This window comes from Callithrix jacchus, chromosome 1, assembly GCF_049354715.1.
Source record: "Callithrix jacchus isolate 240 chromosome 1, calJac240_pri, whole genome shotgun sequence".
Lineage (NCBI taxonomy): Eukaryota > Metazoa > Chordata > Mammalia > Primates > Cebidae > Callithrix > Callithrix jacchus.
The window spans coordinates 196,647,660-196,670,620 of record NC_133502.1 but is presented as its reverse complement, the minus strand read 5'-3'; the positions used below and the strand labels follow the sequence as shown (position 1 = coordinate 196,670,620).

Below are 22,961 nucleotides of genomic sequence, written 5' to 3'. Positions count from 1 at the left end.
AATGAAGCTTACACAAAAACTCTCCCTGCTCTTGGCACAAGCATTATGGATGTTTCATTATGTACCTCAAATCTCTTAATCTGCACCTTCTGGAACTCCATCTTATTCTCCAGGTCACAGATGACTGCCTCCTGCCTGCTGACGATGGCTCGGTCCACGGTGGACTGCTCCAGGTACTCAATGCGCATCTGAGCCACCTGCAGCTGTGGGTACAAGAGAGAAGTCTATTGGCCATCTGCTGTCCCTGATACCAGGACAGAGACATGGGCAGGACCCAGCCTGGGAGGGTGGGGGGAGCTATTCACACCACCTTCTTCTCTGCTCAGGTATGCTGCATGTCTGCACAGGCAAGAATTGCCGGGTCTCAATCTTGGGACCCTCACTGGACCCTCATACCAGACCCTGATCCTGGGTCTCAGGTGATGGGAGGTGATGCTTCTTATGTGTTCAGAATTCAAAACAAGACTTTTCATCAGTACTTCCCTCCCCTCCTTCCCTGCTCTGATCAAAGAGCAAAGCTAGTCTGTGGGCAACAAGCTATCCCATCAAAAGATGCAAGCCAGGGTGGGTTTGGGAGCCAGGCTTGCGCCTGGTGTGTGAGTCTGGGAAAGTCAGTTCCTTTCCTTGAGCCTCGGTTTCTCCATTTTTCTTGTGAGGACTGAAGGAGATTAGTGACTGGCGCATAATAAGCACCCAGCAAGTGGCCACTGCCGCTATTTCATTGGTTGTGCATGTTGTCACTCAGCACCCACAGAAAACTGCTTGAGACCTGGTCCCGCCCACTTTAAGCAGGCACATGCAACAGTTCTAGAAGAGCTTTGAAAATTTCATGGATAACAGCATCCTTCTGGGTCACAACGGAAAGCCACAGATGTTTGCAGGAACCCCGGCTTCAAAGGAAGATTTCAGAAAAGATCATGGTCCCCCTAGCACAGACCATCCCTCTGTTCTTGGAGCCTTTTCTCAGAGGGAGAAAATTCTACACCGAAAGGCTGAGTCTCAGTACATGGGTTATGCCTGGATTCAACGAGCACAGGCAAGAGTAAATGAGTGTGAGTGTGTGTGCATGTGTCTGTCTTTCTAATGGGACTGGTCTTAATTCACCTGGCACACAGCTGGAATTGAGTATTTGGATGAATTAACGAATAATAGAATGAAAGAAACAGTTTCCAGGGTCCAAAGTGTAAGTGTGCGCCCAGGGAGAATCCCTCTCTTCCACCCTGTGATGGTTAATACTGACTGTCAACTCGACTCAGTTGAAGGATGCAAAGTATTGATCCTGGGTGTGTCTGTGAGGTCGTTGCCAAAAGAGAGTAACATTTGAGTCAGTGGGCTGGGGAAGGCGGATCCACTCTTAATCTGGTGGGTACCATCTAATCAGCTTCCAGCCAATATAAGGCAGGCTGAAAATGTGAAGAGAGATGGGCCTTAGCCTCCCAGCCTACATCTTTCTCCTGTGCTGGATGCTTTCTGCCCTCGAACATCGGACTCCAAGTTCTTCAGTTTGGGGACTCAGATTGGCTATCCTTGCTCCTCAGCTTGCAGACAGCCTACTGTGGGACTTCGTGATCACGTAAGTTAATACTTAACAAATTCCCCGGCCAGGCCTGGTGGCTCACACCTATAATCCCGGCACTTTGGGAGGCTGAGGAGGGCAGATCACCCAAGGTCAGGAGTTCGAGACCAGCCTGGCCAACAATGGTGGAACCCATCTCTACTAAAAATACAAAAATTAGCTGGGCGTGGTGGTGGGCACCTGTAATCCCAGCTGCTCGGGAGGCTGAGGTAGGAGAATCACTTGAATTGGGGAGGTGGAGGTTGCAGTGAGCCGAGATCGTACCACTGCACTCCAGCCTGGGTGACAGAATGAGACTTCATCTCAAAAATAAATAAATAATAAACTCATATATACATATAGACAGATAGACAGACAGACAGACAGACAGATCTCCTATTAGTTCTGTCCCTCTAAGAGAACTGTGACAAGCACAAGTACAGGATGGCTCTGAGCGTACTTGTTCTTGAAGCTTCTGCTTCTCCTTCTTGGCTTCCTCCAGCTGCAGCTGAAGTTCTTGGATCTGCCCGATATCAGCAGCAGACTGGTAAGACAAAAATATATATATATATCACCCCGAGACCATAAGCCTTGCTGGGAAACCACCCCTGAAAATCCCTACTTTCCCCACCCACAGATGTCTACATCTCTCAGAGCTTCTATGATAATAGCCGTTTCCCAAAAATTACCTTTCACATCCTCCTCAACATCTTTCATTTCAATGTTCGCTGAGTCACGCCAATTATATAAGCCCCTGGATTTGGTCAGCGGTCCAGCATTTTATTATACATCCTTGAGAACCCAGACAGAAGTGGGCTGGTCATGGCACTAGGACCAGATTCCGAGGGATGAGAGCAACTTGGAGGGGCGGGTTACTGGGGTTCTAGACCTGGTTCCTGCCCTCAGCAAGCTACAGAGCCTCTCTGCACCTCAATCTCTGCATCTCTAAAATGGGCTGATAGTCTCCGATCAGCGTTTCAGTACTGGGTTTGTTCAGAGACTAAATGAAGCAGTGGAGAGGAAAGGCTTTTTAAAAAAATAAAACCTGCCAGGCACAGTGGCTCACACCTGCAATTCCAGCATTTTGAAAGGCCGATGTAGGCAGATCACCTGAGGTCAGGAGTGGGAGACCAGCCTGACCAACATGGTGAAACCCCATCTCTACTAAAAATACAAAAATTAGCCAGGTGTGGTGGCATATGCCTGTAATCCCAGCTACTCAGGAGGCTGAGGCAGGGGAATTGCTGGAACCTGAGAGGCAGAGGTTGCAGTAATACCAGATCACACCATTGCACTCCAGCCTGGGTGACAGAGTAAGACTCTGTCTCAAAAAAAAAAAAAAAAAATAGAACCAACTGTTGAACTTCATTACCTCTGATAAGAGGAATTCTAGAGGGTAGAAGGACCTCTTTACTTTCTATTTCTTATGTCTTTATTATTTAAATTGTTTATTATGGGCATACACATATACTGCCTTTGTAACTGAACAAATAAACCTGTCTTTTGGGCAAAAATTAGTGTGATTCAGCTGGATTCAGTGGCTCAGGCCTGTAATCCCAGTACTTTGGGAGGCCGAGCCAGGCCAATCACTAGGTCAGAAGTTCAAGACTAGATCAGCCAACATGGGGAAGCTCCGTCTTTACTAAAAAAAATACAAAAATTAGCTGGGCATGGTGGCTTGTGTCTGTAATCCCAGCTACTTGGGAGGCTGAGGCAGGAGAATTGCTTGAACCGGGACCCAGGAGGCAGAAGTTGCAGTGAGCTGAGATCGTGCCACTGCACTCCAGCCTGGGCTGCATGCAGAGAGACACTCCATCTCAAAACATAAAAATTAGTGTGATTCGCAAGTGTAGACAGTGACAGATACTATTTTTGTGGTGGTTGTTACCATGTGGGTGATATAATCAATTATTTTGTTATTATTATTCTATGTCTAGCAGAAGTCCCTTTAGATCCAGCCTCTGTCAGATGCGTTCAGAGTGTGGCAGGTATTTGATCCTGGATCTCCTGTGGAAGGTATATGGCAAGAAAGACACTCATTGCTCCTGGAGGGAGCTGTCCTCCCCATTATGCAGTCATTATGTGGAGATCTATGAGGGGTTCCACACCACACCCCTCAGCTTCTCCCCAAAGCTTCTATTTCACCCATGCTGCCCTCATGCCTCCTTATTGTCTCCCAAGCCCATCCATCCTCTCCTCCTCATCCTCACTCCATCTGTCAGGTTGGAGTTGTCTTTCCCCTGGACAAGTTCAGTTTCATTTATTCAATAGTGATTTACTGAGCACCTCGAGGCCAGACACTCTTTTTGGCTCTGAATTCAGCATTGGACAAGGTAGAGGAGATTCCTGGCATTATGGAGCTGGCTGACTGGGGTGGCGTGCTGGCTGGTCCTCTCCAACTGCTCTTGCCCCAAGAAGCTTGCCAATTGATGCCCTTCAACCATAAAATAAAACCCAATCTCATCACAGCCTCTAAGACCCTAATCTGATTCTTTTCTTTCACTGGGCTTGTCTTGTGCTACATTCTCCTCACTGGCCTCCTTTCAGTCCCTCCAAGGTACCATGATAGGCCCTTCGCATGTGCTATTTCCTCTGCTTGGAATGCACCCCCAATCCAATCTAAGTAACTTCTGCTCTTTGTTCACGTCTCCATCCAAGTGACACCTACTCTGAGAAACCTTTCCTGATTCCCAACCTAGGTCAGGATTTGCAGAATTTTGTTCATTTCCTTTTTGGACTCCGGGCTCAATTTGCAAGTCTCCCCCCTGCTCTGGTGACCATATGATAAGGTCTTCCCAGCCCACTAAACGGTGAGGTGCATGAGGGTGGAAATGGGATGTGCTTTTCACCACCACAATATACTTGGCATTTTTCACAGTGTCTACATAGCAGGGGTTTAGTAAATATTGAATAAATAGATATAGATAGAAAGATAGGAAAAGAAAGGGGGGAAAGAAAGAAAGAAAAAGAAGGAAGGAAGGAAAAAAGAAAAGAAGAGGAAGATGGTAGTTGGATAGGTGAATAAATGAGTAAGTGAGTGATAGGATGGATGAATTGATAAATGGATAAATGAATGGTTGAATGAATGGATGGCTGTGTGGATTGATTAATGATTGGAAAGACGGATGGATGAATGGATAGATGGTTGGATGGATAGATGGATGGGTGGTTGGGTGGATGAGAGGATGATTGGATGGATGGATGGATGGATGAATGGATAGATGGTTGGATGGATAGATGGATGGGTGGTTGGGTGGATGAGAGGATGATTGGATGGATGGATGGATGGATGGATGGATGGATGGATGGATGATGAATAGATGAATGATGATGGATAGATGGATGAGTGAGGGAGTGAGGGAGTAGATGGGTGGATAAGTGAATGGTGAACTGATGAGCAGATGAATGGTTGATGGGTGGGTGGATGGACAGACAGATGCATGAATAAAGCCAAATCTTTCCTGGTGGACATATCCTCCAGAAATGCACACACCATTTGAAGGTGACATTGTCCTCCCTTAGGACCACAGGAAATTTACAATTCCTATCTATCTCTGTGCACTTATCCCTCCAAGATATTAAGACCAGGGAGTAGTCCAACCACATCACCCTCTCAACATTCCCCATTCACCCCACCCCAAGTCCCTGAGATTCTCCTGCCAAAGTCCCATTCACTACCTGGGCAATGAGGTCCTTGTGCTTCTGCATCAGCTCATTCAGGTCATCCTGGTCCTCATCGATGCGCTTCAAGAGGTCCGCCTTCTCAAACTGCAGCCTGTACAGCTGCTCATCCACCTGGGGGAGGCAGTCACTGGTCAAGGCGAGGTGGGAGGGCGAGGGATGGGCAGCAGGGGCCAGAGGAAGAGCAAAGAGGGGCTTGCCTATCAGTGTGTGAGGTGAGTGACCATCTGTGTTTAAGAATGGCTGTGGTTACCAATGTATATGGTAGGTATAACAGCCTGGTAGTGGCAGTGGTGTGTGTGGGTGTGTGTTTATATATACCAGGCATTGCATGTGACTATGAATCAGGGTGTATGTGTGTATGAATTTATGTCTGTGCAATCCCACTTGGGAATCTATGTGTGCATACTTTGAATGTGCGTAGTACATACATGAAAATGCAAACCCCTGTACTCTCCCTGAGAACAGAGACTTTGTTCTGTTCACAGATATAACCTAGCAGCAAGCACCAGGCCTGTCCTATAGCAGGTGCTTAATAAATATGTATTGGCTGGATGAATAAACTTGGAGGCATGAGTTACCTACGAGGAGGGCATTTATTTTGTATGTGTACCTGGTGATTGCATGTGAATATGTACATTCATTCCCATGTATACATATGTGCACGTGTGTGTGTATATGAATGCTTGTACGCAAATTCCAACAAAATAAGGGGCAAAAGGCCCACAGGGAGTCTGAGATAAACATGTGCCCATAAATACTACACTTAAACTTTAGGTTTTATACATTGAGTACAATACATTTAAGCCAACCCCATACACCCAGACAGGGGACTTAGAAACCTGCATCAAATTTTCACCAAAATAATACATTGACAATATACGTCCATGTGTCTTCATTCAGGGGTGAGCACAGAATAGTTCCATAATATACGGCTGAATCTTCTGGTAATGAGCCTAAGCAGACCAAGAGATGCCCTTGTCTCCATTTACTAGAGACGCCATGTGGTAGCCCCACAATAAGGAAATGTTCCATCTCTGTATGGTCATAAGCATACAGTAGGACCACAGCAGATGCCTGAGAAGCACTTAGAGTGGCGAGCAGGGTGGGCACACAATACGCAGTTGTGTTTCCACGTTGGGTACTGAGCAAATAACAGGCTCACATCAGACGCCCATTCACAGCATTGAGCACCCACCATGTCCACGACAGACTTCGCGCACGTTCACAGCACTGAGCACCCACCATGTCCTGGACAGACTTCCTGCACGTTCACAGCACTGAGCACCCACCATGTCCACGACAGACTTCCCGCACGTTCACAGCACTGAGCACCCAACACGTCCACGACAGACTCCCCGCACGTTCACAGCACTGAGCACCCAACACGTCGACCACAGACTCCCTGCACGTTCACAGCACTGAGCACCCAACACGTCGACCACAGACTTCCCGCACGTTCACAGCACTGAGCACCCACCATGTCCTGGACAGACTTCCCGCACGTTCACAGCACTGAGCACCCAACACGTCGACCACAGACTTCCCGCACGTTCACAGCACTGAGCACCCACCATGTCCTGGACAGACTTCCTGCACGTTCACAGCATTGAGCACCCAACATGTCGACCACAGACTTCCCGCACGTTCACAGCACTGAGCACCCAACACGTCCACGACAGACTCCCCGCACGTTCACAGCACTGAGCACCCAACACGTCGACCACAGACTTCCCGCACGTTCACAGCACTGAGCACCCACCATGTCCTGGACAGACTTCCCGCACGTTCACAGCACTGAGCACCCAACACGTCGACCACAGACTTCCCGCACGTTCACAGCACTGAGCACCCACCATGTCCTGGACAGACTTCCTGCACGTTCACAGCATTGAGCACCCAACATGTCGACCACAGACTTCCCGCACGTTCACAGCACTGAGCACCCAACACGTCCACGACAGACTCCCCGCACGTTCACAGCACTGAGCACCCAACACGTCCACGACAGACTCCCCGCACGTTCACAGCACTGAGCACCCAACACGTCCACGACAGACTCCCTGCACGTTCACAGCACTGAGCACCCAACATGTCCACGACAGACTTCCCGCACGTTCACAGCACTGAGCACCCACCACGTCCACGACAGACTTCCCGCACGTTCACAGCACTGAGCACCCAACACGTCCACGACAGACTCCCCGCACGTTCACAGCACTGAGCACCCAACACGTCCACGACAGACTCCCCGCACGTTCACAGCACTGAGCACCCACCACGTCCACGACAGACTTCCCGCACGTTCACAGCACTGAGCACCCAACACGTCCACGACAGACTTCCCGCACGTTCACAGCACTGAGCACCCAACACGTCCACGACAGACTCCCCGCACGTTCACAGCACTGAGCACCCAACACGTCGACCACAGACTTCCCGCACGTTCACAGCACTGAGCACCCTACACGTCCACGACAGACTCCCCGCACGTTCACAGCACTGAGCACCCGACATGTCCACGATAGACTTCTTGCACGTTCACAGCACTGAGCACCCAACATGTCCACGACAGACTTCCTGCACGTTCACAGCACTGAGCACCCGACATGTCCACGACAGACTTCCTGCACGTTCACAGCACTGAGCACCCGACATGTCGACCACAGACTTCCTGCACGTTCACAGCACTGAGCACCCGACATGCCCACGATAGACTTCTTGCACGTTCACAGCACTGAGCACCCACCATGTCCACGACAGACTTCCCGCACGTTCACAGCACTGAGCACCCACCATGTCCTGGACAGACTTCCCGCACGTTCACAGCACTGAGCACCCAACACGTCGACCACAGACTCCCTGCACGTTCACAGCACTGAGCACCCAACACGTCGACCACAGACTTCCCGCACGTTCACAGCACTGAGCACCCACCATGTCCTGGACAGACTTCCCGCACGTTCACAGCACTGAGCACCCAACACGTCGACCACAGACTTCCCGCACGTTCACAGCACTGAGCACCCACCATGTCCTGGACAGACTTCCCGCACGTTCACAGCACTGAGCACCCAACACGTCGACCACAGACTTCCCGCACGTTCACAGCACTGAGCACCCAACACGTCCACGACAGACTCCCCGCACGTTCACAGCACTGAGCACCCAACACGTCGACCACAGACTTCCCGCACGTTCACAGCACTGAGCACCCTACACGTCCACGACAGACTCCCCGCACGTTCACAGCACTGAGCACCCGACATGTCCACGATAGACTTCTTGCACGTTCACAGCACTGAGCACCCAACATGTCCACGACAGACTTCCTGCACGTTCACAGCACTGAGCACCCGACATGTCCACGACAGACTTCCTGCACGTTCACAGCACTGAGCACCCGACATGTCGACCACAGACTTCCTGCACGTTCACAGCACTGAGCACCCGACATGCCCACGATAGACTTCTTGCACGTTCACAGCACTGAGCACCCACCATGTCCACGACAGACTTCCCGCACGTTCACAGCACTGAGCACCCAACATGTCGACCACAGACTTCCTGCACGTTCACAGCACTGAGCACCCGACATGTCCACAACAGACTTCCCGCACGTTCACAGCACTGAGCACCCGACATGTCCACGACAGACTTCCCGCACGTTCACAGCACTGAGCACCTGACATGTCGACCACAGACTTCCTGCACGTTCACAGCACTGAGCACCCACCATGTCCACGACAGACTTCCCGCACGTTCACAGCACTGAGCACCTGACATGTCGACCACAGACTTCCTGCACGTTCACAGCACTGAGCACCCAACACGTCCACGACAGACTTCCTGGCTTTTCGTTGAAGACGGGAGCATGCAGCTGAGCCTCATCTATGCTCTGATATCTTCATAATGCTCAGCTTACAGTCGGATGCCTGTTCAGAACACTGAGCACCTAATAGGTCTACAATAAGTCCCCTTGTCCCTCTTATAGAACTGAGCACACAATAGGCCTACCATAGATGCCTGTACCTCCAAGAAGGTACCCAGTAGGTTTACAATAAATGTCTTTGTACTTCCTATAGTGCTCAGTGCACACTAGGCCCACACTAGCTCCCAGAGGCCTATGCTGGCCTAGGTCCCTGTAGCTGCAGGAAGGGACAGGTACCAGGCTTTTGTTCCGTGTCATGTTCTCCAGCTCGCTGTGCATGCTCTCCAGGTCTGCTGTGAGCACCTTCTGGGTCTTCAAGGCCTCCTCACACTTGGCTTCACTATGCTCCAGCTGGACCAGGCAAGAGGTAAAGAAAAGAGAAGAAAATATAAGGAAGGGAGGAAAGGAGAGAAGAGGGGAGGGGAGGGGAGGGGAAAGGAGGAGAGGGGAGAGAGAGGGGAGGGAAGGGAAAGGGAGGGGAGGGGAGGGGAGGAGAGGGGAGGGAAGGGAAAGGGAGGGGAGGGGAGGGGAGGAGAGGGGAGGGAAGGGAAAGGGAGGGGAGGAGAGGGGAGGGGAGGGGAGGAGAGGGGAGAGGAGGGGAGGAGAGGGGAGGGGAGGGGAAGAGTGGGGAGGGAAGGGAAGAAGCCTCTTCATGAAGCTGTCTCCTTGAATGTTTTTTCCGTCTAGCTCAGCCCAGCCCCTCCCAAGCAAGGGAATAATTTACAGGTGACCTCATGGCTTCACAATGATTCATCAACCCACACCTGGGGGAAAGCAAAAAGATTTGCATTTGAGGCAGCCAGGTTCTGAGCCCACTCAAAATATAACCCCTGCTGCGTTGCCAGGAGCTATTCCACAGTCCCATTCAGCAAATCCTTGATGACGCCCACTGAGTGCCAGGCACTGGACATACACGGAACACTCAAGCTGGCCCCTGCCCTCTCAGTAGGAGACAGGAAGGAACAGCTAATGCCAACCTCTTTGTGCAGTACAGGGAAGGGGGGACACCAGCACGGTGGAAATGCAGGATAAAAATTGAGGGAGGCTTCCTGGAAGAGGTGCCTTGAAGGCCCACGGGAACGAGCCAAGTGGAAGTTTCTTAACCAGGGTTCAGGGTTAAAAGTGGGCCCACAGACCCCCTTTAAAATGGCAAGCAAAATACCATGTGAGCAGTTAGCATTTTCCTGGGTTCACAGCTCTCACTAGATCCTCGAAGGCTAAGAGCCACTGACTTAAATAAAGCTTCTCTTTCTCACGCTTTTCTTTCTGATTTTTCCTCCCAGCTGCACACAGTAGGCCACTTATCCTAGAAAAGTGGAGTCATCAAAATAAGTCCAATTGCTTATGTACATGGCCGCAGGTGACAGACATGCCCCACTGGAGAAACCCATATTTGTGTACACACCCCAAATCCATTCTGCAATTGGCAGCTGCCTCTTCTGAGCTCTAACTAGCTCATTTTTATTTTTATTTATTTTTTTGAGACAGGGTCTCGCTCTGTCACCCAGGCTAGAGTGCAGTGGCATGATTTTGGCTCACTGCAACCTCTGCCTCCCAGGTTCCAGCGATTCTCCTGCCTCAGCCTCCCAAGGAGCTGGGACTACAGGCACGTGCCACCATGCCAGGCTAATTTTTGTATTCTACTAAAAGTAGAGGTAGGGATTTCACCAATTTGGCCAGGCTGATCTTGAACTCCTGACCTTGTGATCTGCCCGTCTCAGCTTTCTAAAATGCTGGGATTACAGGCGTGAGTCACTGCGCCTGGCCTAACTCAGCTCATTTATAATGCTTAGCTCGCAGTAGGATGCCTGCACATTCAGAGTGCTGAACACCTAGTGGGTCTACAATAAGTCCCATTGTCCCTCTTACCCCTTTTTCTGTATCTCTGAACAGAAAACACTCTTAGGAATCACCTAAGGTAAACACTCAGGGCTTAGAGAGGGATGGGCCACAACTCACAAAAGCCCCTTTTCTAGCCCCTGAGAACAACGTATTCCTGCAGTTGGACCCAGCAAAAGAGGGCTAGGGGGCCGATTTCACTCGGCAAATGGGAGGGATTGAGACACACTGAGAAAACTGATGTAGAGCAAGGGAAGGTAATTGGCATTGATAGAGCGTAATGAACAGAGGAAGTGAGACATCAGGCCTGGTCTTATTTTCCAGCAGCTGACTCGACTGCCTCTGCCATGGCTGGGAGGTGGGTGGTAGGGCTCCCCTGAAGACAGGCAGGGCAAAGCCAGCCCCTCTTTTGAGCAAAAGTCAGAGGCCTCATGAAGGAGAAATACTTAAACAAAACCTAAAAGATGCAAAAGAAGGGCCAGTCGCAGTGGCTCACGCCTGTAATCCCAGCACTGTGGGGGGCCGAGGTGGGAGGATTACCTGAGGTCAGGAGTTCAAGACCAGCCTGACCAAGAGGGTGAAACCTGTCACTACTAAAAATACAAAAAAATTAGCCAGATGCGGTGGCACATGCCTGTAATCCCAGCTACTTGGGAGGCTGAGCCAGGATAATTGCTTGAATCCAGGAGGCAGAGCTTGCCATGAGCTGAGATCGTGCCATTACACTCCAGCCTTGGTAACAAGAGCAAAACTCCATCTCAAAAAACAAAACAAAGAAAAATAAGATGCAAAGGAGATGGCCATGTGCAGAGTGCCCTGGGCAGCAGCAATAGCACGTGCAAAGGCCCTGAGGCAGAGACAGGAACTAACCGTGGTGCTGAGAAACAGAAAGCTCACTAGTGCGGCTGAGCAGCTATACAGAGAAGCAGAGGAAGAGGAGATGCTGAAGATAGGGACAGGGGTCCCATCACTGAGGCTTGTGAGCCGGGCTGCAAAGCTTAGTTTTTATTTCAGTCTGCCAGGAAGCCATGGATGGTTTCTAAGGAGGTAGGTGGCATGATCTCCCTCTGGCTGCTGTGGGAAGGGTGGGACCAGATTGGAAATAGGACGGCCAGTGAGGGGGCCGCCATGGTCCTGCAGGAAGGAGGTGGTGGAGGTGCTCTAACCAGGGTGGAAGGGGTGGAGGTGGAGAGAAATGGAAGAATCGGCACAGCGGGACGTGCAAACAACAAAAGGTCTGGGCGGCAGGAACAGATGGGCCATCAAGGGAGATGATGTCAGATAACTAATGGTGGAAGAGGAGGCCTCACGCAGGGCCCCTCTGCCAGGCCAAGGAGCTGGGCGGGGAGCCAGGAGGCAAGAGAGAGTCATTGTAAATAACGCAACAGGGCAGATCAGAACACGGTGACACAGTTCCCATCTGCCCAGCCTCTACTTCAGCATAGGGTTTCAGCACCATGATCCCGCTGGTCCTCAGAGACCCCGGAGAAAAGAGGCTCTGTTTTTTATCCCCATTTTACAGATAGCATAATGGTGCCTGACCCAGAAATGCTCTTTCCTTTCCCTGCTTCCCTTGGAGCAAGCAGGGAGAGGGGCGACTTATCCCCAGACAGAGCTGAACACAGAGAGTCAGTGGAGACAGCTGCTGGCCTTCTCAGCTCATACAGGGCTGGGGATGGGATTATCTTGGCCCTGATGGTTTTGGCATTAGCAGCCCCACCTGCTACTGTTGTCTGGGGACCGTGTTCACAGCACTGTGCTTTCTCTGCCTTGCTTCATGAAAGCCTCACAGCACCTCTAAGAGAAAGGTGCCACCATCAGGACCTTTTGATAAAGGTGGACTCTGAGACACACAGAAGGGAAGTGACTTGTTCACTATCATGGAGCTGGTCTGTGGAGAGCCTCCTTGTTCCAATGCCAGAGCTCAAGCTCTTAACCACTGAGCTTCACTGCCCCTCCAAGAAAGTCGCTCACTGGAAGGTCTGACAGCACAGACAGAATGGATCAAAATAAAGAGAGAGCAGCGTGGCAGAGAAAGCAGCTCAGTGGGTTGGTGCTATGATAGAAACCTCGTAGGCAGCACCTGGCGAGCCTGGACTAAGTTAGGAGTCTGTGAATGTCGGAACTCAGAGTTTGAGCAAATGTGGTGGAAATACTGGATACAACAAATTCTAAATTTCTCTTCAAAGAATCAATATGTCATTATGTTCAGTTATTTGTCCTTTATTTTAAAGTTTAATCTCCTTGTAGTTCCAGCAAACAACCTTCTCCACCGGTTCTAATCAGTCATTCATGTCTGCTCCCCGCCCCGGCTCCTGGCTCCATCCTGACTCCTCCTGGTCCCAAGCTTTAGTCACCTGCTCCGGTCACCTTCCTTTGACCTAGGTCCCCCTGGCTTCCTGCTCTGACCCGCGCATAATCATCCTTCCTGCCAAACCAAGCACCCTGCCACTCCAGCTCAGACCCCTCCTCTCTTTAAAACAGCCCATCCGCACTAGTCTAGCTTGTGCAGTCTAACCTAGCCAACAGGAGAATGACACAGCAGTAGGGGTGACCCCCCTCAGCATCAGTACCCCCTTTCCTCACTTGTCCAAACATGTAGCCACCATTGCTCCATCCATGAGCCACACCCTTCTATAGAAATAAACTGCCTTGCTGAGAGGATTTATCTTCAAGTGCTGTTTCTTTTGCAGCATTGAAATTTTACTTATAACAGAAACATGCATCATTCCTGGAACCTGCCAGAGATGAACACATGCATTCCAAAGGAGAGAGGAAGGAAACCAGCATTATCAACACTACGTGCCAGATTTCATCATGTGTGTGGTTCAGAGCTTGGGCTCTAGAGCCACACCTGAGAGAGTCTGCCTCTCCCAGCAACACGATCTGGCTAAGCCTCAGTTTCCTCCTCTGTAAAATGGGAATGGGTCCATCATAGGATCCCTGCAGGATACACAGGTGAAATTATGCAAAGTGCTTACACAGTGTCTGGCAGTGAGAAAATATCACAAAATGGTAACAACTGTTGTGAGCTCCTTCATCCCTGGGAATTGGGAATTTTTAATTGCATTTTAGAGAGAAAGAAAATGAGGCAGAGGCCAAAAGAATGGACCAAGTTTACAGTCAGGATAAGCAGGGCCTTGGCACTGACCATCTTAAGGAGGAATTTTAGCCTTCCTGTTCCACTGGGATAGGTAGAGGGAGATCAGTGACCCAGAGACCCACAAGTCAAGCAGGTCTAGATTTTAATAGGATCTGGATGGGTGAGACCAGGAATTTCCCACCCCAAGACTTCCACAGGGTAGGCCCTGGCCCACTGCCGACAAGCTGTCTTCATGCTGAGCTTTAAAAGTTTCAATTTATGACACTTTAGGGAGCAGAAAGAAATACGGGGCCACCTCTGGCTGATTTTCTATTATGGATGACCCAGCCTAAGAATAATTCACCGCACATTATTTCTATACGGAGGCTGCTGACTGATGTTTTTATGAAGTCGGTGGAAGTCATGTGAGGACGGAGCTCAGAGCCTTCTGTGGCCCAACATAGGCCAGACACGCCTTTGAAAAGGCCTTTCCCGGAGGAGCTCCAGGCAGAGCCATCAGAGAGCAGCGGGGAGTCACCGGGGCTGGGTTGACAGGTGACAGGAAAGAGTTCCTGACTTTCACTCTCCAACCCTTGTGGCCAGAGTGACAATGAGGACCTGAGGTGACAGCTGACACTTCCCACCTTTCAACTCCAAGTAACCATCACATCCCCACAGACAAGGCCTCTCAGGGCAGAGAGGTTTAGGGTGAAATGAAGGCCCCACAATTTCCATTTGTCTCTCAACCTAGTGTGGGCTGGACCTCAATAGACTCTCAACACAACTCATCTGATTTCAGTTTAAGTTCATTAGATTTTTCTTTCTCTTCCAATTTTTACTTTCTGTAAAATTAACAGAACAATGGCTCACGTAAGTAGGCACAAAGCACCAAAACAGTTTCAGTAGCTAGAAAAAGCACCTTTCTCCCTGCAGGTACCAATACTAAGTCATTCTATTGTTCTCTAATTACAGAGGCCAGGCTTCCCCAGACCTGCTCGAATTCTGCAAGGCAGGCATCTACGGAGGGCTTCATTGCCTACTATTCCCTTGGGTTAGGACCCGTCTTTTAGTAAATGGTAAAATGTTCATTCCCAGTCCTCCCCATACTGTAGTTATGGAGGGGAACGAGCTTCCAGGTCTTCTGCATAAATTAAGCACTGCTAAGCTTTGGTCTGGGGATATTTGATGAGGTCCTGACTCTTCAGCAATTGTGGATCCTGGAAGCCTGGAGTTTCCAGGGGGGAAGATGAGATGAGCAGCCAGGCTCGGTGACTCATGCCTGTAATCCCAGCACTTCCGGAGGCAGAGGTGGGTGGACCACCTGAGGTCAGCAGCTCAAGACCACCCTGACCAACATGGAGAAACCCCATCTCCACTAAAAAAACAAAATTAGCAGGGCATGGTGGGGCTTGCCTATAATCCCAGCTACTGCAGAGGCTGAGGCAGGCGAATCGCTTGAACCCAGGAGGTAGAGGTTGCAGTGAGCCGAGATCTTGCTATTGCACACCAGCCTGGGCAACAAGAGTGAAACTCCATCTCAAAAAAAAAAGATGAGATGAGCACCACCTAGGGTTAAAGAATGGGAGAAAAGGAGAGGTTGCATTCTCTATGTTCTCTACCACCAGGGGGTATGTTTAACATCATACATTAGCACGTGGTGGTTAGGAGCGGACCCAAAGGTCAGGCAGAATTGGATTTCAGTCCAACTACTTCGGTCTGTCAGCCTGTGGCCTTGGGCAGGTTACTGGACTTTGATCTTCCCCATCTGTATTAGTCTATTCTCACACTACTAATAAAGACATACCTGAGACTGGATAATTTATAAAGGAAAGAGGTTTAATGGACTCACAGTTCCACATGGCTGGGGAGGCCTCACAGTCCTGGCAGGAGGCAAAGGAGAAGCAACGGCATGTCTTATGTGGCTGCAGGTGAGAAGGTATGTGCAGGAACCCCCCTTTATAAAACCATCGGATCTCATGAGATTCACTTTCCCAAGAACAGCACGGGACAGACCTGCTCCCCATGATTCAAATACCTCCCACCAGTTCTCTCCCATGACACATGGGAACTATGGGGGAGCTACTTCTTAGTCAAGATGTGATTTGTATGGGAACACAGCCAAACCATAACATCATCCAAAAAAATGGGGGACAAAATGATTTGCGTTCATGGAGTAGGACTGCTAAGTCCAGCTGTATCAGTTGTGCACTGTACAAGCCTGGGAGATGTCATGCATGTAGGTTATGAGGATTAGCTCTTACTCTTTGCCTCACACTGCTCTGAACACTTTTCATGTATTAATTTATCTAACTTTCAGAATAGCACTCTGAGGTAGCATCAACAACCATTCCTGTTATCGGTGAGGAAACTGAGGAATAGAGAGGTTGAGTGACTTACTGATGGTCATTCAAGTACTAAACGGCAGAGCTGGGATATGAACCCAGGTAGTCTGGCCACCAAGTTCCCACTGTAAGGCATTACCTTGCACTCTCTCAGAAACAATAGTGCCCATTACCGACGCTCAGTACAGAAAATGTGGTATGGTCCATGCCCAGCACCACTCCCCGTTCTTTTGGGAAAAGGAGCCCCTCTTCCTTGTGATAAATGTCCATCTCCAAATATCCATGTGCTTTTAATGGTGCTGACCCTGCTCACCAAGCTCAGGGAAGGGCACATGACCCAGCCCAGCCAATTAGAGCATCGCCTCCTGTCGGCCATAGCGGATAGTTTGTGAATAATAACATGGTTGACACTAAGATTTTTGCTGAGACTATGAAAATAAAGTTCACTCTTTCTGAAGCAGGATAAAAGCGTGGAATGTCTGGGCAAGATGGAAGAGTCTGCCTAAGAATACAAGCTGGAAGATGCCTAAGATATAAGCTGACATTGAGGAAGCTGAGCTAAGCGGTGGCAGAAACGTAATCTCGATGACATAATTGGGGTACCTAGATCTAGCCAAACCTGAAGGCAGTCCTAGCCTCAGAACTTTTCAGATATTTTGGCCAGTAACTTCCCTTTTTCTATGCGAATGAATTTGAACCGGGTTACCACCCAAAACCCAGATATAGAATGAATGAGTGAGTTCAAGGAGGTAATGCATACATGACGTCGGCCACAGAATAAACACTCAAAAAACATTGCTATCTGTCAGGCCCAGTGGCTTATGCCTGTAATCCTAGCACATTGGGAGGCCAAGGTGGGAGTATCACTTGAGGCCAGGAGTTCCAGACCAGCCTAGGCACCATAGCTAGATCTCATCTCTACAACGAGTAAAAAAATTAGCTGGGCATGGTGGAGCGCCTGTAGTCCCAGCTACCCAGGAGAGTGAGACAGGAAGATTCCTTGAGCCCAGGAGTGCAAGGCTGCAGTGAGCTACGATCACAGCATTGCCACAGTTTGGGCAACCGCATCTCTTAAGCAAAACCAAACACTGCCATAGTGTTAATTGATGCTAATCTACCAAAAAGTTAATCAAAGTACTTCCACTCAAAACCCTGTGATAAAACAGCAATTGTTTCTTGTTTATCTGTTGTGTGTATGGATCCTTATCCATAGGAGATAAATATTTCCCTTTCCCAATTACTCAAGAGGGGAGAAGAAGGGAAGGATATTTCCTTTTTTTTTTGAGACAGAGTCTCTTTGTCACCCAGGTGGAGTGCAGTGGTGCAATCTTGGCTCACTACAACCTCCACCTCCTGAGTTCAAGCCATTCTCCTGCCTCAGCCTCCTGAGTAGCTGGGCTATGGTCACATGCCACTACGCCCAGCTAATTTCCGTATTTTTAGTAGAGACAGGGTTTCACCATGCTGGCCAGGCTGGTCTGACTCCTGACTTCAGGTGATCCACCCACCTCAGCTTCCCAAAGTGCTGGGATTACAGGTGTGAGCCACCGCGCCCGGCCAGGGAAGGAGATTTCTTCAGCACTCTCTACATTAGGCACTGGGTGGCCACGTCATATTCATTATCACTATAGCTCATAACAGCCCCTCAAGGAAGCAGTCAGCCCTCATCGTCTCACAAATGAGAAAACTGCAGCCCAGGGAGAAGTGATTTGCCCAAGGTCAGACTTGCGTCCTAGTGGTGGAGACTCTAAACCCATGCCCTTCCTGGACCACCCCAGGGACCTCTCTACACACAAGTCTTTGTTGCTGAGCTAAATAAATCCAGGCCTTCTCTCCCCTCACCCATCTCTTTTTCTTTCAGTGTGAGGGCAATTGAGATTCCCATCACATATACATCAACTACAAACCGATGAATAGCATTACTTCTCTATGCGAAGCCATCTGCCGGCTTTAAATACCTGGGTAAAATGTTTGCTAGGATTTGTTCAGCTGCTAGATGAGTTGATGAGACATATTGAATGAAGTGAGGAGAGGAAAAATTCCAGTCTTAGGGCAGAGAGGTTAGAAACTGGATTTCTGGATCTGATTGAACAACTGAAGGAATTTAAAAATACTGCATCACAAACACCATGAGGAAAGCATTCTGGTTAAGAAATGGTGTCTTCTGGCTGGGTGCGGTGGCTCATGCCTGTAATCCCAGCACTTTGGGAGGCCAAGGTGGGCAGATCATGAGGTCAGGAGTTCAAGACCAGCCTGGCCAACATGGTGAAACTAAAAATACGAAAATTAGCTGGGCATGGTGGTGTGTGCCTGTAATCCCAGCTACTCGGGAGGCTGAGGCAGGAGAATTGCTTGAACCTGGGAGATGGAGGTTGCAGTGAGCCGAGATCACCCCACACTGCACTCCAGCCTGGGCTACCAAGCAAGACTACATCTCAAATAACAATAATAATAATAATAATGATAATAAAAGAAATAGTGTCTTTGGAAGGCTAATCTCAGCACATTCCAGACCTTGACATCCCATCAGGGTACTTGGAAGAACCAACCTTCAACATTAAGGTTTTCCCTAAAGTGAATCACCCACAGCTCAAACTAGAGACAGCTCTCACATCAAACCAAATTGTTTAAATGAAAACATTTTAAGAATGTCAGCCGGACGTGGTGGCTCATACCTGTAATCCAAGAACTTTGAGAGTAGATTACTTGAGGTGGGCAAATCACTTGAGGTCAGGAGTTTGAGACCAGCCTGACCAACATGGAGAAACCCTGTCTCTACTAAAAATATAAAATTAGCCGGGTGTGGTGGCGCATGCCTGTAATCCCAGCTACTTGAGAGGCTGATGCAGGAGAATCACTTGAACCTGGGAGGCGGAGGTTGTGGTGAGCCAAGATCACACCGTTGCACTCTAGCCTGGGCAACAAGTGTGAAACTCCATCTCAAAGGAAAAAAAAATGTCCGGCCAGGTCCACTAATGGTCTGTGCAGCTCAGAAGCCTGATGACAGTGGCCACGGGGGAGAATATCTTAAGACAGTATGGTGGCTGCTCTGGGTGCCCTTTAACACAAACTATTTGGGTATATATTGAACATTCCATAATTTTCCTAACATTTTGCTAGAGACCATCACTGATCAATATATGAAAACTCCTCCTGGCCAGGCACAGTGGCTTACACCTGTAATCCTGAACTTTGGGAGGCCGAGGCAAACAAATCAGTTGAGGCCAGGAGCTCGAGATCAGCCTGGGCAAAATGATGAGACCCCCATCTCTACAAAAAATACAAAAGTTAGCTGGGCATGGTGGTGTGCATCCATTAATCTCAGCGACTAGGGAGGCTGAGGTGGGAGAATTGCTTGAACCCAGGAGGCAGAGGTTGCATGAGCCAAGATCACACCACTCACTGCACTCCTGCCTGGGAGATAGAGCAAGACTCTATCTCAAAAAAAAAAAAAATCTTCCTGAATATTTATTTTTCCATCTTCTTCAAAGTAATAATAAATATTATTAGTAGTAGCAGGATAATCACAACTGCTTACTATCAAGTGTTTACCAGGTTGCCACAGACGATAGAATTCTGTTCCCTAGAAGGTATATGTTGAAATCACAGCCTAATGTGACGGTATTAGGAGATGAGGTTTTGGGGAGGTAATAAGGTTTAGATCCAGTCATGAAAGTGGGGCCCCCATGATGAGATTCATGCCCTTAAAAGAAGAGACACCAGAAAGTTGCTTCCTCTCTCTGCACCATGTAAGGATACAGAAGGAAGGTATTTGTCTGCCTGTAGGCCGGGAACGGAGCCCTCCACAGAATCCAGGCATGCTGGTACCCTGATCTCAGACTTCCAGCCTTCAGAACTATAAGAAATAGCCGGGCACGGTGGCTCAAGCCTGTAATCCCAGCACTTTGGGAGGCCGAGGCGGGGCGGATCATGAGGTCAAGAGATCAAGACCATCCTGGTCAACATGGTGCAACCCCATCTCTACTAAAAATACAAGCTGGGCATGGTGGCGCGTGCCTGTAATCCCAGCTACTCGGAGGCTGAGGCAGGAGAATTGCCTGAACCCAGGAGGCGGAGGTTGCTGTGAACCGAGATCGCGCCATTGCACTCCAGCCTGGGCAACAAGAGCGAAACTCCGTCTAAAATAAATAAATAAATATCTGTTGTTGAAGCTACCTAGTTTACGGTATTTTGTCATGGCAGCCTGAGGTGATTAAGACATGTTAGTTTATAACATGTGACATTTCTAGGAAGTAGCTGTTTTCCATTTCAGATGAGGAAACTGAGGCCCAGACAGGTTAGTTAACTTGCCAGTATCACACAGCCAATAGGGAAGGAGGCAGGATCTGAACCAAGGTCTCTCTTAAGTCCACAGCTTTTTCCTGTAAGCCCTGTGGAGTACACTCACCACCGGCTGAGTAAAGCAGGCCTCCTTTCCCTTGTCTTAAGTCTGTTACTTTGAGGTTCAAGAGTCCTCCTAATTTTTTGTATTTTAGGATCTAAGGACTGCTTGAATCCTCCACCACTGAACAGACTTCAAAAGTTTCCATCCTGACTTCCTCTCTGGTGATGACGAATCTGGATCATACTCATGCTCCAAAGGGAGAAAGAAAATAGCAAAGCAGGATAAAACATCCAAAAAAGGCCCTCCCTGACCCCCTACTCATTGACACCCCCTCTTTTATTATATTCCAGCACCCCTCTGCTCCCCTAAACAGCACCACATCTGGTGCCTCCACGTCTGTCTCCCCACTGGATACTGGCTCCAGGAGGGCCACCTGGGTTTTGTTCGACTCTGGATCCTGACATAGTATAGACTAAACACACGTGATGTCCTAAGGGACTGAGGCAGACACATCAGCTCAGCGGCATCAGTGAACTCGCAGGGCGAGCCAGGGCTGCCTGACTCTGTAGCCGGTCTGCACCGCATGCACCCCTGGGAAGAAGCCCACCACCAGGAGTGCTCCCCCGTTCTCCATGCACAGGTCTCTAACCCAAATAGCCACAGTGTCCACAGAAAGGACAAGGGGCGGGACATGCAGGCAGAATCCTCCTCTGTAGGAGAAAATGACCTGGACAGGGAGGGTAATCACAGCCCTATTCACCAGACCCCAGACACCTGAGCTGGTCCCTTTCTTCAAAGCCAGAAGGAGGGCACTCTCGGAGAAACAAGGGAAGCCCAATTATAACCAAGTGTCCCGATTTTTCTAAGATACTGGTTTTATTTTCTCTTCTTTCATCCTTTCCCCTTTTCCTGTACTTCCTAGTTAGCCCTTTTTGAAATGCAAAATAGCCTCTCACATCCCTCTCACCCACCATTGCCTACGGAGCAAGTTCTTCCCTATGCTCCTGGCTCTCTTCTCCAGAGCAGACAGTTGATTTGCAGATCAAAGTATGTCCCCAGGAAAGTCCCACCTGCAGGGAGTTGCCACTGGAGGGTATGCCTAAGGCATGACCACTCAGCCACCTTTACAACTCACTCTTGCCCAGAAAGGTGCCAACTCGACTGTCCACTAGGTAACTACCTGGTAGCTGGGAGACCCCCCCCATCCTTGCTCACTTCCCACCCACCGTACCTTATGGAAGTGTCTGCTTTTAGCTCCAAAGGTAAAGCTACACATTTCAAGTAGGATGATTTGTGTCCTTCTCCCAAGCTAGGTTCAGAAATAAACTCACTTTTCTTGTACCAGGTCTGGTTCTTGTTAACTGGACTCTACATGCAGCAGCCAGCAACTAACCCAATTTTCAGTTACGTGATTAATGATCAGGGCAGAGGGCATTTTAAAGAGATGGTCAAGGCAGAGAGCATTTTAATGAGATTGCTCTTTAATAAGTGGATTATTTTGCTAAAAAGAAAACACACACCGTGCGCGTGTGTGCACACACCCACACGAGCTTGGAAACCACCAATGTACTTTAAATCCTGGCAGAAACTGATTGGACACTGAGGGACTGAACCATGAGTTATGAAAGAAAAATAGCTTCAGCCCCCAAATCACTAAGCTAAAGGGAAAGTTCAAGCTTGGAACGGCTCAGGGCAAATGTGCCTCCCATTCTATTCAAAGTCATCCCTCCAATTACTGAGATAGATGCATATTCTCATTGCCTCCTTTGGAAAGGTTTATCAGAAACTCTAAAGAATGCACCCATTTGTCTCTCACCTATCTGTGACCTGGAAGCCCCCTCCCTGCTTCAACTCATCCCTGCCTTTCTGGACAAAACCAATGTACCACTTACATATGTTGATTGATGTCTTCTATCTCCCTAAAATGTATAAAACCAAGCTGTGCCCCGACCATCTCGGGCACATGGCATCAGGACTTCCTGAGGCTGTGTCACAGGCATATGTCCTCGACCTTGGCAAAATAAACTTCTAAACTAACTGAGACCTGTCTCAAATTTGAGGGGTTCGCAGAGTCTCAGCCATGGAGGTAGACTTTCCATCATCCTGCGCCACTCCCACCTCACCAAACTATCCAGCCAGCCAGAACACCCTATGCCTGAACAACTGATTAAAATTTGGATCCTAAG

General features: G+C 49.2%; 1 protein-coding gene across 6 annotated transcripts in view; it reads right to left on the bottom strand.

Moving 5' to 3' along the window:
• Positions 1-22,961, bottom strand: part of MYO18B (myosin XVIIIB) — a 397,224-nt gene that overhangs the window by 174,715 nt on the left and 199,548 nt on the right. For all 6 annotated transcript variants that reach the window (XM_078336710.1, XM_054239730.2, XM_054239724.2 and 3 more), the window contains 4 exons: positions 9,405-9,518; positions 5,234-5,350; positions 2,016-2,099; positions 66-203 (listed from right to left, as the gene is read on the bottom strand). In XM_078336710.1, coding sequence (XP_078192836.1) covers positions 66-203; positions 2,016-2,099; positions 5,234-5,350; positions 9,405-9,518 — 453 coding nt within the window. The remainder of the gene's footprint in view (positions 1-65; positions 204-2,015; positions 2,100-5,233; positions 5,351-9,404; positions 9,519-22,961) is intronic.